Genomic DNA, 15,433 nt, shown 5'->3' on the forward strand with positions numbered 1-15,433 from the left:
TTGGTGAACGACTAAATGCAATTATTATTATTTTTGGTAAAAACAATTTTCCTTATTTTTTTGAAAATTCATTTTCCTTTGTTGTAAAAAGGAAAAGAAAAACTGAGTTATGTTGGGATGGCGTGGAAAACTAGGTTAATGGCGTTTTGGTCATGTTACCTATTAACTCAACTTATTTACGGATCCTGCCATTGGTCCCTTCCTATAGGCCGCTGATGCTTGTCTCTCTGCTCTCTATCTCTCTCTCTCTGAGTTGGGTCAGTTCACCTTCCAATAACAGCGATATCGTGGACGTCTGCGCCTCTCTTCTACCAAATCTACACCCAAAATAGCAAAAATATATCAGCGAAAGTCCCTCAAAAACCCTAATTTACCTCTGTCCGATCTCTCTCTCACATTTCTTTGCCATCTCAGAGTGACAATTCGAACCAATTTCGTTCGCATGGCCCTCATCTGATATACCTGGTACACTATTTCTTCCTCAATTTTCGTTTTAAACCCTAGATTTTTAGGGTTTTAGCAATATCGTTTCAAATATTTGGAAACTTTGTTTGATTTTAGTTTGAATATTTTTTTTTCCTGGGGGCTTTGCAGATTTTGGGGACGATTTGTGGGGCTAGGTGTTTCATTGAACCGGCATGAAGCGAGAATTGGCTTGTGTATTGGAGGGCCAGTCTCAGCTCACCGATTCACTGGCTGGGACTCAGACCGAGTCCCAGACGAGTCCTTGTGTGCGGGTTTATGAGAACCTCAACTTTAAGAGGTTTAAAGGTGCTGTTGTGAATGGTGTAATTGTTTATACCCGAGAAAGAAGGTCTCGGATCAATGGCCGAAATGCGTTTTCCGATGATGCGGAAATAAATGGGCTTAAAAGCTCGGATGAGCTGAGAATTGATGAAAGCCCTTCTCCTCAGGGCTCTGAAAGGGGCGAATCAGTTGAATTTGTAGTTAAAGATGAACCAAATTGCAAATTGGAGATGCGTAGGTGTAGTGGATATGGGCCCTACAGTGAGCTCTCAGGGCCTTCGGTCGAGGAGCATGATATGGAAGCGGACTTGGTTGAAGTTGAAGTTAAAGATGAGCCTAGTTGTAATGAGGGGGAAACGGATTTGCAAGGCCGGCCATTGAGGCGGTTTACCCGATCAGCATTGAGACCTACGTTTGAGCCTACTGTGGAAAGTGCATCAGGGGCCGTGCCAGTTGAAGTGATTTCAAATATAGAGGAGGATGATACATTTGGAGTCAGCACACTGGCATCCCCGATGAGGAATAAGCTAGAACTGAAAATGTCAAAGAAGATTGTGTTGGACAGGAAGCCAACGACAGTCAAGGAGCTCTTTGATACTGGACTGGTTGATGGGGTGCAGGTGATTTACATGGGTAGCAAGAAGGTAGCTTTGATTCCAAATTCATTTTTATGCATTTAAAAAAAGATATATTTAGTACAGATCATGAGCTAAAAGGTGGTGATGATTTTAATTCAGGCATTTGGTCTGCGGGGCATAATAAAGGATGGTGGGATTCTGTGTTCATGTATCTTGTGCAACAACTGCAGAGTGAGTAATGCTTGTTGCTCTAAGATGGTTTAGTATGCTATAAACTGTTCTGTGAGTTGCTTTATGCATTTATTTATTTGCTTTGCTCTTTTTCCAATCAATGTAGGTTATTCCACCATCCCAATTTGAGATTCATGCTTGTAAAACATACAGACGGGCAGCACAGTATATTTGCTTTGAGAACGGAAGGAGTCTGCTTGATCTCTTGAAGGCGTGCAGAAATGCTTCTCTCCATACTTTGGAGACAACAGTTCAGAATTTCATCAATTCTTCACCTGCGGAGAAGTATTTCACTTGTAAAAATTGCAGTGGTGAGCTTTGAATATGTATATAATTTTTTTTTTTCACTTTATATTCTTTTGTATTGAAGCAGTTTTAAGCATATTGATTATAGCTATTTGATGAAATTTTTCTTGATTGCTTTTTTCTTCTTCTTCTTATTCTATCATTTATAGTGTCGTTTCCTCCATACTGTGCTCTGGATGATGGATCTCTCTGCTATTCTTGCATGGAGTCAAAGAAGCCTGAGTGCAGTCCAACTCATGAACCTGGTGATAGTCTCAGGTATGGTATCCTTTCAAGTTACCGCTTCCAGCATTGTTATTCTTGTCAAATTTTGACCTGGAATTTGTGGATTTTGGATTTTCAGATTGTATCCATTGTTTTTCTCTAAATTAGCTAGTCTATGATGTAAACAGTTTTGCCATTTTTTTTCACCCTAATAATACTGTATTGCTTTGTTGGGGCCTTGGGTGCGAAAAGGGTATTGAATAACTTTGTGTTGGTAGGGAGCTTATCTTCACGTGCTTGTCTCTAAGTGGCAAGAGTTAGGGTTGCAAGAGCAATTATTAGGTAGTAGTTTCCTTTGAAAGGTGTTAAGCCTTGCATTGTAATGTGGATAATAGAATGACATAACCACATTCTATATTTTGTTTCTAAAAGAAAAAGAAATCTACATTCCACATTCTATACTACTTGCATCTTCAAACATAAGATCCGCATGTTGTGTTAAAGGGAGTGACATATCCACTTATATATTGCAAGTTCATTGGAACTGTTGTACAATGCGTCCCATTTATAATAAAAATGATTAAAATTCAGTTTAGTTGTGGTATGCTTATGCTTTATAGATACAAATTATTCATCTTTGCTGTTTATAAGGAAATTGACAGTAACATATTTTCATCTAGTTTATATTTACTTAATATGGCAATATATATTAATTTAGACATAGGCTGGGGATCGGCTCCTTTGTTGCTGAGATTCTAAGAATGTTTTGTTAACTGTTTCCGGAAAACCATGATTTCATTGGGTGCAGTGAAGAGTCTCAAAACTCATTATTTCTCACAATCTGACATGGGATATTGGCTGATTAAATGAATTTTAAAATCCTAACATTATGGTTGCATTTTCTATCTGTCCCATTATACATGGATGAGTCCTAGCGTTTTCACTTAAGGTGACATTTATGTCACAAGTTGCAATATAATATTTCTGAAACCTTATGGAAGGTGTAAGAATGTCATTCAGTGTTAGTTATTGAATAGTATTGATATGCAAATTCCTTCTCATATGTTCTTGCATCTGTATTATCTCAGATCTTTGATGCCTGTTTCAATCTCGAAGTCCCTGAAGAGTGCAATCCCAAAGTCCCCGAAAACTGGAATATCAAAGTCCCCGAGAATTGGAATCACAAAGTCCCCGAGAATTGGAATATCAAAGTCCCCGAGAATCGCAATCTCCAAATCCCCGAAAAGTGCAATCATAAAACCCCTGAAAAGTGCAATCTCGAAGACCCTGAAAAATGCAATTTCAAAGTCCCCCAAAAGTTCTCCAGTCTGTTTGTCTTTGCAAAAGAAGAGAAAGTATGTCTCTTTCTTTGTTGACATCCCCCCTTCCCCCCCTCTCTTTTCTGTATCATTATTGTATATATTAAATCGTAAAATTAAATTAACTAACCTTTATAGCTATTCTGTTTCTAAAAGGGAAAACTTATCTGGATTATGGAAATAGTAAAATTTTGATTGAGGTTTACTTCTTAAAAAATTTGTTTTCCCCTTTGTTATATGCTCTTATCTTCACTGCAGGTCATCAACGCCAGTTTTGATCTCAGATCCCTCCGGAAGTGCTTCTCCGATGTGTTCACCTTATAAGAGTAGATGGAAGATAACACCAAAGTTGGTATCCTTCTAAGTAGAATCAATGATAAGCTTCTGTTCATTATATCCCTGTGACTAGTAATCTGCTCTAATAGCAAGCCAAGAAAACTGATTCTTTCGCAAAATCTTCTTTCAAGAAACCTTTTGCTACGTTTATTCTTATGAACACCTTCCAAATTGTCTTGATAGAGAAATATTGTACGGTGATATATCTGTATGTTTAATGTCTGTGATATGTCGTCTGCATTTTTACAGGTCATCAAAATCAATTCTGATCTCAAGGTCTCCCAGTCCTGCTTCAGTGTACTTTTCTTCACAAAAGAAGAGTCAGTGGAGGATTACGACAAAGTAGGTTGCATCCTCTCCTGTCAGTTTTTATTAACATAAATATGCTTCTTTTTTGGGTAGCATAATTTTGGATGTAAGTATTTTCTTTCCATTTGTGACATATGAATAATCTGCTTCTTCGTTGGTTGTATCTTTCTCAAGAGATCAGCGGCTGCATAAGTTGGTTTTTGAGGAAGATGGATTGCCTGATGGAACGGAAGTAGCATATTATGCACGCGGACAGGTTGTTGAGAAAAAGATTGTTCATATTTTTATGTTATTTATCTGCGTATTGAAATAAAATAATAATGTTCTGTGGACAGAAATTGCTAGTTGGTTATAAGATGGGCTTTGGAATATTTTGCCGTTGCTGCAACTCTGAGGTATTTTCTGCTACCACTTGACTTCACACTTCATGAATCCCATATTGGAAATTTTGACACTTTTATTTATTCTGCAGGTTAGCCCCTCACAGTTTGAGGCTCATGCAGGTTGGGCTTCACGCAGGAAACCGTAAGTTTTTGTGTGATATATACAGCGGCTATCCATGTCACGATTTACCTTAAAGATTTAATAATTCTATGGTTCTGTTTGTACTTTTTGGCAGCTATGCATACATTTACACATCTAATGGCGTGTCTCTCCACGAGTTGGCAATATCTTTGTCGAGAGGTCGGAAATATTCATCCAAGGATAATGATGACTTGTGCATCATTTGTGCAGATGGTGGGAATCTTGTGCTTTGTGATGGATGCCCAAGGGCTTTCCACAGAGGTGAATTTATGATTCTTATGAGTACGATATAAAATTTATATTTCTTTTCATTGACTCAAAACTAGTTCCCCCTTTTCTTGGTAAGGTAAGACCTTTTATTTGCTTTTATAGTCCAATAAGAGGTGCTGTTTGAATGGCTGAGATAAGGTTGTTTTTGAATCAAGAACAAATTTTATTTGGAAATCCTTTGTTAATTATATTTCAAGTTCATAATGTGAGAGAAAAATGCTGAAAATTTGTTTTGTTGATTGTCTATAAAAAATGTTGAGTTTTTGTAAATGAAGTAAATCTGAAATTCATTTCACTTTTATTTGGATCTTTGCATTGTATATCACTTTTAAGATAATTTGTGGGATCATGATGGAGCAGTCATTGAGTTCCCTCTGATACACTTCCGCAACTGTATTTGCCTTATATGAGTTTGCGCTGCGAATTGTTTGCCCCATGCAGACTGTGCATCTCTACCAAGTGTTCCTCGTGGTGACTGGTACTGTAAGTTCTGCCAGAATATGTTCCAAAGAGAAAAGTTTGTGGAACATAATGAAAATGCTGTTGCCGCTGGAAGGATTTCAGGAATTGACCCTATAGAACAGATAACCCAAAGATGCATTCGTATTGTCAAAGACATAGAAGCTGAATTGACTGGATGTGTTTTATGTAGGTAATAATTGGAAACCTATTCTATTTAACCTTATGGGCTTAGTCATCATGTTTGTTATGCATTTGTGACGGATAATTGTTTGATATACCTCTTTATGTTGATTTTTTTAATTATTTGTTCTTCCATGCAGAGGTTATGATTTTAGCAAATCAGGATTTGGTCCACGAACTATTATACTTTGTGATCAGGTATTTTTTAGTTTTTCATATTTTTGGTTGCATTTGAAGTGCATTTTTCCACAAAATATTACTGTTGCTTCTATTTAAACCACTAAGTGTTTCTTTCTCCTCTTGTTTTGCTAGTGTGAGAAGGAATATCATGTTGGCTGTTTAAAGAAACATAAAATGGCAAATTTAAAGGTGAGCACCCCAAAGAAAGCAGATGCTTAATGATTTAGATCACCAGAGTCTTTTCGTTCCTGTGGACTTGCAAAATAGATTTCTGATTGAAGTGTTGCTGCCATTTCTTTGACAGGAATTGCCAAAGGGGAAGTGGTTTTGTTGCGTGGACTGCAGTAAAATTCATTCTATTTTACAAAAGCTGCTAACGAGAGGAGCTGAGAAGCTTCCAGACTCTCATTTGGATGTCATAAAGAAGAAGCAGGAAGGAAATGGTTTGGAAATTGTCAGTGGATTAGATGTGAGATGGAGACTTATTAGTGGCAAAATTGCTTCTCAGGAATCTCGTTTATTACTTGCACAGGCCGTAGCTATCTTCCATGTGAGTTCTTCCCTCTCTTCTTTTAAAAGGTTGTGGTGCTTGCCTACAGCAATTTAGGGTCATCCCACAGTAATTTACTTTCTTCTAGAGGGCTTCTTCATATAATGCTTAATTGTTTGGTTCGATATAAGTTAGTTTAGTTACATCCTTATTACTTTTGTATTATTTTATTTATTGTAACAAACTTTTGTTTGTACGTCTCTTTACATTTTCCTTTTATGAATTTTTTTTGGGTAACTGAGTATCTTAGACAATTAGTATATGAGAAAAAAAAAAGGAAATTTAAAGAAGACTAGTTTCTGTATCATATGCCAATTAGGTGAAATTCTTTTGCAAGCAAAAAAGAAATAAAACCTGAAATTTGGTCACAATTGCATATGGGCAGCATAATCCCCTTGTACTTCATATATTCTTCCTGGAGCTGAACACAATGACTTGTTTAGGAACCTAACTTAAGAGGCACTAAGGATTGTGTTATTGCCGGAGGATTATATTGCTTCTAAATGGCTTAATACTTTGATTGGTAAGGGGGATGGATTGGGTAATCACATTGGAAGGATAAAAGAAAGGAATGATACATATTGTTCTTCCTTTTGATAGAACGGAAGGGAAACAGGATGGAAAGGGTAAAGGTATGAGGATGGAAAGAGTAAAGGTGTGCTGTAGATATGCTGTTACAAATACGTCTTTCTCTAAAGAAAGATGGTCAGGGGATACAAAGCGATAAAATAACAATTTGGAATTTTTCTTTTGGCATCTTTTCCCTAACAAACATTTTTTTAAGAGAGAAAAAGAGGAAATGGAATTTGTAGCAAGGATGACCTTCTTCCATTTAACTCGTTTTTGGCCAAGCAAAATTTGGTTGGTATTCAAGTTGTATTATTATTATTATTATTTGGGAGTTTCACTAAAATACCCAAAATGGGGGCTGAAATTATAAAAATACCCAACACCCAAAACACTTTATAAACATACCCAAAACCCATCATTACACACACTCAAAACCCATTTATAAACACACCCAAAAAATATACAATTGTTGATTGTGGGGTTGATTTTGGGTATGTTTCTATGTTTAAATAGTGCTTGGGTATTTTTATAAATACATGTCTAGGATTGGGTATTTTTATAAATATCTATTATTATTTTCTATGACGCAGTTGGTGTCCTAGTTTGGTTGTTAGGGTGAAGCTCTTGACCCCCCTTTCTTGTATGACTGATGGGACTGTTGATTTTAATAAAAAGGAATGGTAAATTGTACGGTGCTTTTATACGCTAGGCTTATCTTATGTGAGTGTTTGCATACAAGAAGCATAGCAGAGGCATTTATTATACACATGAAAGGAACCATCATCTTAACAATAATTGATGTTCTCCCATACCTGTGTTGCAGGATTGCTTTGATCCTATAATTGATTCAGAATCTGGGCGAGACCTTATTCCAGCCATGGTTTATGGGTAAGCATAAGGATCTGTGACCTTATTTTGTAGTAGTTTTGCATGTGCATCCAGTATTCTAACAGATTTTCTTCTTCTTCTTCTCTCTCTTTCTCAGAAGGAATGTTAGGAGCCAAGAGTTTGGGGGGATGTACTGTGCAATACTAATGGTCAAGTAAGTTGTTTGATTTCTGGTCGTGGACTTGGTTCCTTGTAATATAATTGATAAAACTCATCTGTTATTGCAGCTCAACTGTGGTATCAGCTGGAATTATTCGTGTTTTTGGTCATGAAGTTGCTGAACTTCCTTTGGTTGCTACAAGTAATGGTAACCACGGCAAGGTGAGACTGAAATAGAGAAATATATTTAAGATTATTTCGAGCTGATTATGCTGAACTTATGCCCCTACTTTTCTTTTGTCCTTGGCCTTTTTGTGATACAATTTTTCAGTTTTAATGATTCTGTTTCTTGCGAACAAAGTTATGACTCCAAGTTTAGTTTGATACGATTCAACTTTTTTTACCCAAAATTCACAGGGCTACTTCCAGTTGTTGTTTTCCTGCATTGAGAAGCTGCTAGCTTTCTTGAGTGTGAAGAGCCTTGTGCTGCCAGCTGCTGAAGAAGCAGAATCCATATGGACCGATAAATTTGGTTTTACAAAAATAATGCCGGACCAGGTATGTTTAATTGTGTCTAAATAACGCACTCATTCTCTTTGCGCCTTTTTATTGCCCTGAAATTTACGTTTGTGTCCTTTTGCTGCCACAGCTTACCAACTACAGAAGGACTTGCTACCAAATGGTGACCTTCAAAGGAACATCAATGCTACATAAAAAGGTTCCTGAGTGTCGGGTTGTAAATACACTATGAGAGCAGGGGGGAAATGGAAGAGCGTTTTTCTTTTTCCTTATCCTTATTAGCAAGCTTTTAGTTTCCAGTTCATGTTTGTAAAATTTTATGAATTGGAATTGTCAAGCCTCTGCTGTTCATATCAACATTTTTCTTGAACTTCAGCTAAATAGCTCTATTTGTCCGTTAGTTTTTTCTTTATAAGGCTTTATTGAGCACATATTCTGCATGCACAAGAGTTCAATGTATGAAAGTTTATAAGTTCTGTGCTTTTATTTTCTCAAATTTTCTTCTTGCTCGGATTATTTTTCAGTCAGATTTTGGGATAAATTGGTGGAAGTGGTAGGTCTTGTACTCGAGTATTCTCTTATGTAATAAACTAAAAATTGAATTATCGTTTCCCACAAGAACAAAAAAAAAAAAAGAGGAAAGAAAATAGGATAATAATCATCTTTGGTATTTTCTTATTAGGCAGCAGGTGTTGTATCAAATGATAAAAAAAAAACCTGATTCCCATGTGTGTGTATCAATAAGCATCGTTAACGCCTTGCTTGTCGATGTTCTAAAATCCCCGTTCTGTACCAGATATGTATGAAATCCTCCTCATTGGCTCATATTTTCTTAATTCATATGCGCCCCCCCAACTGAAGAGGGTGCTTGGGACGATTGTCCATGCCTGCGTGGGTTACTTCTAACCGTTGATGCATTATAAGCTAAGCATCAATGATTGTAAGTCACCCATGCAAGCATGAATGATTGCAGGCTGCAGCTATACCTAATGTTCCACATAGCAAGGGCGGTTCCATAAAATTCAAGTCACTTTTTCTTCAGAAACCTCCATGATTATATGAAGCTACTAGTCCCACCGCCCAATTTAGTAGTGTAGTGTACGGTGTACCCTTTGTGCTAAGTTGTCAAGAAACACCTCCAATATTCAAAGAATTAAAATTAAAGTTCAAGTCTCACTGCATCACCACCAAAACACACACACACATGCCCACCCCTTTACCACTTTCCCTCCTTTCATCATTGATTCTTGACCATAATAAAATCTCTCAGCTCCTCTCCTCTGTGGCTTTGCGTATGCATTTTCCAATCTCCATGCCTTCATACAATTCTTACCTCCCACGCCAATCATCACACCCTCACCTTTACATGACCAATTTTTAGACACATAATGAATTAAGTTATAACCCCCCACAAGCCCCAACCCACTTCTTAACTCAAAATAACATCAAACCTCAGCTAAATACGTCAAAAGCCTTAACCATGAGAACCAAAACAACCCTCTTCTTTTGGTTCTCAGCCTTTGTCATTGCACTTGTTTCCACTATCATCTCTCTCCATCACATCCCCTCCTCTCTCTCCTCAACTTCTACTATTGCCAAAAGTGCTCAAAATAGTTTCAAGCTTGCTATATTAGATGGGGTTTTCAAGCAAAGTGGTGAGACCTTATTGTCTACCTTGAGAAGCATTGTGTCCAGACACCACCACCGCCGGCGGAGGCCTAAATGTGCCAACACAAAATGGAAATCTAGGCTCGTATCTGAATACAATGTGTCCCTTGTTTTGACAGTAGGCTTAAAGGGTTGGACAAATTTTAGTAGCGTGCAAAGGGCAGTAGATGCTGCTCCTGAGCTTAGCAACTATAGAACTCTCATCATAATCGATTCGGGTACTTACAGGTATTATATATTCCAAGGGAGAAAAATGAAACTGTCCTATAAGAACATGAAGTTAAAATATGGATATATGTTTACAAATTAATTCTTATTAACCATATGATCAAATATACGATGGCAGGGAAAAGGTGACGGTGGCTGCTAACAAGACCAATTTGGTATTTCAAGGTCAGGGCTATCTTGACACCATCATAGCATGGAATGACACAGCCAATTCTACTGGAGGGACGGCTCATAGCTCTTCAGTTGCCATCTTTGCTCCCTATTTCACTGCCTACAATATTAGCTTTCAGGTAAAGAAAATGGAACTGTTTGATATGTTTCCTATGTGGGATTTCAATAATTTGGTAAATATTTTCTGTTTTTTTTTTGGAGAAGAACACAGCTCCGCCACCAGGTCCTGGAAGAATTGGAGCACAGGCAGTGGCAGTAAGAATTACAGGAGATCAAGCTGCATTTTATGGATGTGGCTTCTATGGTGCCCAAGACACGCTTAATGATGATCGTGGGAGGCATTATTTTAGTGAATGTTTCATTCAAGGGTCCATCGATTTCATTTTTGGCAAAGCTAAATCACTCTATGAGGTATAAGTTATAACACAATCATCCATCCATAAACAACAGGCTTTGTCATAATTTAATGTGACGTGCCAGCATTGTTGGAAATAAATGAGATTCAGGGTAGGCACAGATATGAACAAATAAAACACCACGACAATGAGATTTGGTGTCTCTAGCATTACTCCTCCGGTACTAATTTTAAAGCATTGATAGGGGTGCACCATTAATTCGATAGCAAATCCAGTCAAACGGGGGATAAGTGGAGCCGTCACGGCACAAGGAAGGCAGTCGGCGCAGGAGCAAAGCGGATTTTCGTTTGTGAATTGCAGCATTGGAGGAAGTGGGAAAGTGTGGCTTGGTCGAGCTTGGGGAGCTTATGCAACTGTGGTGTTTTCTAAAACATACATGTCTGATGTTGTGGCTTCAGATGGGTGGAATGACTGGAGAGACCCCTCTAGAGACCAGTCTGTGGTTGCTTGCTTTGCTCCTCATATTGCTTTTTTTCTTTTTGGTGTCTCCAAAATTCTATTGTTCTCTTCTCTCTTTTTTATTGTCTTTTTCTTTTTTCTAATTATGAAGGTGTTTATTTGAATGCAGGACAGTGTGGTTTGGGGAGTACGATTGCATGGGATCGGGCGCAAATTATACGCATAGGACCTCGTATGCAAGGCAACTCAATGAATCTGAGGCTGCCCCCTTCTTGGACATTTCCTACGTTGATGGAAATGAGTGGCTTTTACATCCTCCACCCTTCAATCTTCATGATGACCACTATAAGCACAACGATCAGTTGACTCATACTTTCTAATTTGAGTAACGTTTTCTTTGACATCATACTATCTATCGTCTCGCTTGATCAAGTAGAATCATGTCCAAATATACGTTTGTTTATTAAGAAATCCATAATCCGGTAATATAACAAATTAGATTGTTCCTAACACAACATTTCCCAACTAATATCATGAATAAGAATTTCTATGACTTCACTGTAACTCGTACGCTCTAAAAATGCATATGACTTTTTTGTTGACTGAATCTAGATGAATTAGGTATTTGAGAATCTTTAACATGGATATGCATGCGGTTGGTTTGGACCTTTCGGTTTATATCGGGCGTAGGCAAACCACTCCAATGAAGAACCAAGCCCATCAACATCAGCATACGCATTCACAATTATTTTTTGGGTAAAAATACACAATGAAGTTGGTAAAATTCTTTTTATAAATAGTTTTTTGTTGTTGTTGAAAAGCTGACCAAATTAAAATATATATAGAAATAAAAACATAATACGATCCACTACTTGCGCTAGTAGGAACAGCAAGCTCTCGGAAAACAAACGGTTTTTATTTTTATTTTTTATACTTAACTAAAAGGCTTAATATCACAGAACGTCCCTAAGGTTTACGAAACTATCAGATTGTATCATTAATATTTTTTTTGTGTCATTCGTGGTCCTCAAGGTTAGTATGTGTGATTACAAATAATCCATGTTGTTAGGTTCCGTCAAAAACTCCGTTAGTTTGCTGACGTGACATATATATATCACAAAATATCCTTGAGGTTCACACATCTATCACAAATGGTCTCTGCAATTTTTTTTTAATTTTTTAAATTTAAAATTCATAACATTTTGATTTTTTTTTTAAAAAATCTTATGAATTATATATATATGCCACGTCAGCAAACTAATGGAGTTTTTGATGGAACCTAACGGCAGAGACCATTTGTAATCACACATACTAATCTTGAGGACCACGAATGACACAAAAAAATATTAAGGATGCAATCTAATAGTTTCGTAAACCTTAGGGATGTTTTGTGATAATAAGTCTAACTAAAATAATCAAGTGGGATGGCATTTTTAATTACTCAAACAGTGGGATTTTCTTGTACTAGATCCTTTCTGTATTACCAAAAATTTATGTGAACAATATTCAGTACTAGTTGAATATGAAAATAGAAAATAGAAAATAAACTACATGTTAAAATGAAGATCAAGATCAGTGGCGAATTTATTACTTGGGGGCCAATAATATAGATTTTTCAATATATTAATATATGTTTTAAATGAAATGCTGAAGTTTGGGGGGTGCCACCGCCACTTCGGGCCAAAGTGTGGCTCCGCCCCTCATCGGGACAACGGTGGGCGGAGAGGAGGAGAAAAATAACAATACAACATACTTGAATTGAAACCAAGCTGTTGCCAAATTACATGTGCAACTCATATAACATGTATACCACGAAGTAGTGAAAATAACTAGTTATTTACGATGGAGTAGTAAACTAACATTTTGGAGGAAATTAAAATATTTACAATTTAAACTGTTACATTGATTGAACTCTTGCTTATATCCAGGTTGTAGTTGCAACAATCCAAGATTTGAAACCTCTGCCTTACTTTTCGGCCATATACCATGCATTTGGCCTAAGAGGTCATTAATGCTGGAATTGATTGAAGCTTTAACATTTGTCTTGAGTACTAGGTTGTTCCATAACATCTTGAATTAAAGATGACATGTTTGAGTGAGATGACCCACCTTCTTCCATTGCCCTTCTACCCTTCTCTCCAACTTCTCTTGCTCTCTTTCTTCGCCTTTCGCCTTCTTCACCCTCATCCATCAGTGCTTCTATTGCCTTCTTCACTTCATCTTTCTTGACCAACGCTCCAACTTTCTCTTCATCCCCCCACCTAACCGGGACTTCTACACCTACCCGAACACCGATCCTTAGCACCTCTACGATCAGCTTTTCGTTGAAGAACTGCTCTGCGAATAGAGGCCATGTTATCATTGGCACACCAGAACATGCCCCTTCTATTGTTGAGTTCCAACCACAGTGAGTTAAGAACCCTGCAATTGCAGGATTTGAGAGAATAAGAATTTGTGGAGCCCAACCTTTGATCAAAAGACCCCTCCCTTTGATCCTTTCCTCAAATCTTTCCTCCACCAACCACTTCTCCAATTGTGAATATTTCTCACTTGTTTTTATCACCCAAATAAATGGTTGCCCTGATGCCTCTAAACCAAGCCCAAGTTCTATCAATTGTGATGGAACTAGTCTGCAAAGGCTTCCAAGACAAGCATAAATGACAGACCTTGGTTTCATAGCGTGAAGCCACTCCAAGCATTGCATCTCATCAATTGAAACTTTGTTGCCTCTCGAAAACCTGTCCAAATTGTTTCTGTTGCACAAAGAAACAGGCCCAATGCACCAAACCTTTTTACCAAGCACCTTCTCCAACTCCTCAGCACACCCGTGTTCCAATTCATTAAAGCTATTCACCACAACCCCATAAGACTTTGATTCTGCCTCTTGTATCTTCTCCCGAAAATCATCCAAATCGGGTAGGGTAACAAATGATCCGGGCAGCTGGGCCTTCGTGATCTCAATCCTCTGGGGCAACCCTGGCACTACAAAAGGTTCATAGTCAGATGTGACAGAGTGGAGAACATCAGAGGACTTGACATTATGAGAGCTCAGCAGTGAGAAGCAGCACATCCCATGGAAAACAATCCTTGGAATATTGAATTTCTGAGCTGTTTTCGCTGTCCATGATATTGCCTTGTCCGATATTATGCAGCTCGGAGGCAGATTGTGCTCATTAAGGTAGCGTTCGAGTGGTTCTTGTAGCAGATTTAGAGCCTTATAGAATTTTCTGAGCAGGTCTCTTGATGGCAACATGTCAAGATTCTCACACTGAATTGGAAGCCCCACTTCCTGGCATGGAAATGGGATTTCCACAAGAACTATCTGAAGGCCAGATTTAATTGCTCTGGAAATTGTTGCCTCAAACCTTGAGGCATTGTATGGGGTAGTGACCAAGCTGACCATCACCCCACGCTCTGCAATAAGCCTAGCCATGTCTACCATGGGGATCATGTGGCCTTGTGCCAGGAGTGGGATTAAGACAAAGTGAGGCTGCTTCTGCCTGGCCAGAGAAGCCATATCAGAAAAAAAAAGAAAAAAAAAATTGGTTACAGGTCTTCTTCCCTACTAAGATTATTAAGCAAGCATATAGATGGTGTGTGGTTTCAGAAAGAAGATCTGTAAATGTGATTTCGACAACATTGGCTACACGATGTTTCGGCAGAGCCTAGTCTCCCAATGCTAGCTTGACTTTGCAAAAAGTATAGTCAAATAAAATACAACAAAATTGTGGGTTTGAATTGATTGAGTCATTTTCACATGCAATTTCATTACCCTACATGGCCCTAGGGTTTTTTTTTTTTTGGTGGTCTTTTTTTCAATTGCGTACAAAAAAACTGTGTGTAAATTTGGACATGATCTATCACTATGATGAGTGAGTGAGTGAGTGTTACTTTCGTACAATTAATTTCATCCTCAGATTCTAATAATTAAGAGAAGCGCCCAAATTCCCTGCACCAAAGTTGTAGATTTTGATTGATTGTCCAGAAGGGAAGATATAATTTCCTCATCGATAATGAACAAAATTGAGGATAAAGTGAGCAACACGCATGACTTTAGAACTGGGTGGTTAATGAAATTTATCAAGAAATTAAATAATATAATAGTAATAAGACTGAGTCAGTTGCCCTTAAAAAAAGATTTAAAATAATAATAGTAAAATGGAAATAAGACTGGGTCAATTGCTATATGTGTAAAGATGTGTGGTTGGATCTCATATATGAAGTCACCTCATATCACAAGTCTTACGATTGTTTTTTCGCTTAGGGATATAGTGGTTT

The 15,433-nt window shown here is 37.7% G+C and overlaps 3 protein-coding genes across 4 annotated transcripts; 2 read left to right on the top strand and 1 right to left on the bottom strand.

Moving 5' to 3' along the window:
• Positions 1–225: 225 nt before the first annotated feature.
• Positions 226–8,755, top strand: LOC110770841 (Acyl-CoA N-acyltransferase with RING/FYVE/PHD-type zinc finger domain-containing protein). The gene is made up of 21 exons (XM_021975062.2): positions 226–465; positions 595–1,391; positions 1,485–1,556; positions 1,663–1,867; positions 2,012–2,120; positions 3,155–3,421; positions 3,644–3,733; positions 3,971–4,063; positions 4,205–4,286; positions 4,366–4,425; positions 4,503–4,555; positions 4,650–4,816; positions 5,267–5,477; positions 5,608–5,665; positions 5,780–5,836; positions 5,952–6,197; positions 7,591–7,655; positions 7,753–7,809; positions 7,883–7,976; positions 8,172–8,312; positions 8,404–8,755. The coding sequence occupies exons 2-21, from the start codon at positions 639–641 to the stop codon at positions 8,503–8,505; spliced, it is 2,982 nt and encodes a 993-aa protein (XP_021830754.1). The 5' UTR covers positions 226–465; positions 595–638; the 3' UTR covers positions 8,506–8,755.
• Positions 8,756–9,596: 841 nt separating this feature from the next.
• Positions 9,597–11,696, top strand: LOC110770844 (putative pectinesterase 14). Of its 2 annotated transcripts, none has more exons than XM_021975066.2 (5): positions 9,597–10,169; positions 10,288–10,459; positions 10,545–10,751; positions 10,941–11,191; positions 11,325–11,696. In XM_021975066.2, the coding sequence occupies exons 1-5, from the start codon at positions 9,754–9,756 to the stop codon at positions 11,533–11,535; spliced, it is 1,257 nt and encodes a 418-aa protein (XP_021830758.1). In that variant the 5' UTR covers positions 9,597–9,753; the 3' UTR covers positions 11,536–11,696. The 2 variants fall into 2 exon arrangements, with proteins under 2 accessions (XP_021830758.1, XP_021830759.1); XM_021975067.2 differs by having other exon boundaries at positions 10,941–11,198; positions 11,325–11,510.
• A 1,057-nt stretch (positions 11,697–12,753) lies between these two features.
• On the bottom strand, positions 12,754–15,006 carry LOC110770838 (UDP-glycosyltransferase 73D1-like). The gene has a single exon (XM_021975060.2). It carries the CDS (start codon positions 14,670–14,672, stop codon positions 13,188–13,190), a length of 1,485 nt encoding a protein of 494 aa, XP_021830752.1. The 5' UTR covers positions 14,673–15,006; the 3' UTR covers positions 12,754–13,187.
• Between the last annotated feature and the right edge of the window lie 427 nt (positions 15,007–15,433).

Source organism: Prunus avium, chromosome 7, assembly GCF_965620075.1.
Source record: "Prunus avium chromosome 7, drPruAviu1.hap1.1, whole genome shotgun sequence".
NCBI lineage: Eukaryota > Viridiplantae > Streptophyta > Magnoliopsida > Rosales > Rosaceae > Prunus > Prunus avium.

Coding starts and splice junctions, on each gene's coding strand:
- LOC110770838 (XM_021975060.2), bottom strand. CDS start 14,672: ATGGCTTCTCTGGCCAGGCAGAAGCAGCCTCACTTTGTCTTAATCCCA.
- LOC110770844 (XM_021975066.2), top strand. CDS start 9,754: ATGAGAACCAAAACAACCCTCTTCTTTTGGTTCTCAGCCTTTGTCATT. Junction 10,460..10,544: donor CCTACAATATTAGCTTTCAG/GTAAAGAAAATG, acceptor TTTTTGGAGAAG/AACACAGCTCCGCCACCAGG. Junction 11,192..11,324: donor AGAGACCCCTCTAGAGACCA/GTCTGTGGTTGC, acceptor ATTTGAATGCAG/GACAGTGTGGTTTGGGGAGT.
- LOC110770841 (XM_021975062.2), top strand. CDS start 639: ATGAAGCGAGAATTGGCTTGTGTATTGGAGGGCCAGTCTCAGCTCACC. Junction 4,556..4,649: donor TGGGCTTCACGCAGGAAACC/GTAAGTTTTTGT, acceptor ACTTTTTGGCAG/CTATGCATACATTTACACAT. Junction 5,666..5,779: donor CTATTATACTTTGTGATCAG/GTATTTTTTAGT, acceptor TTGTTTTGCTAG/TGTGAGAAGGAATATCATGT.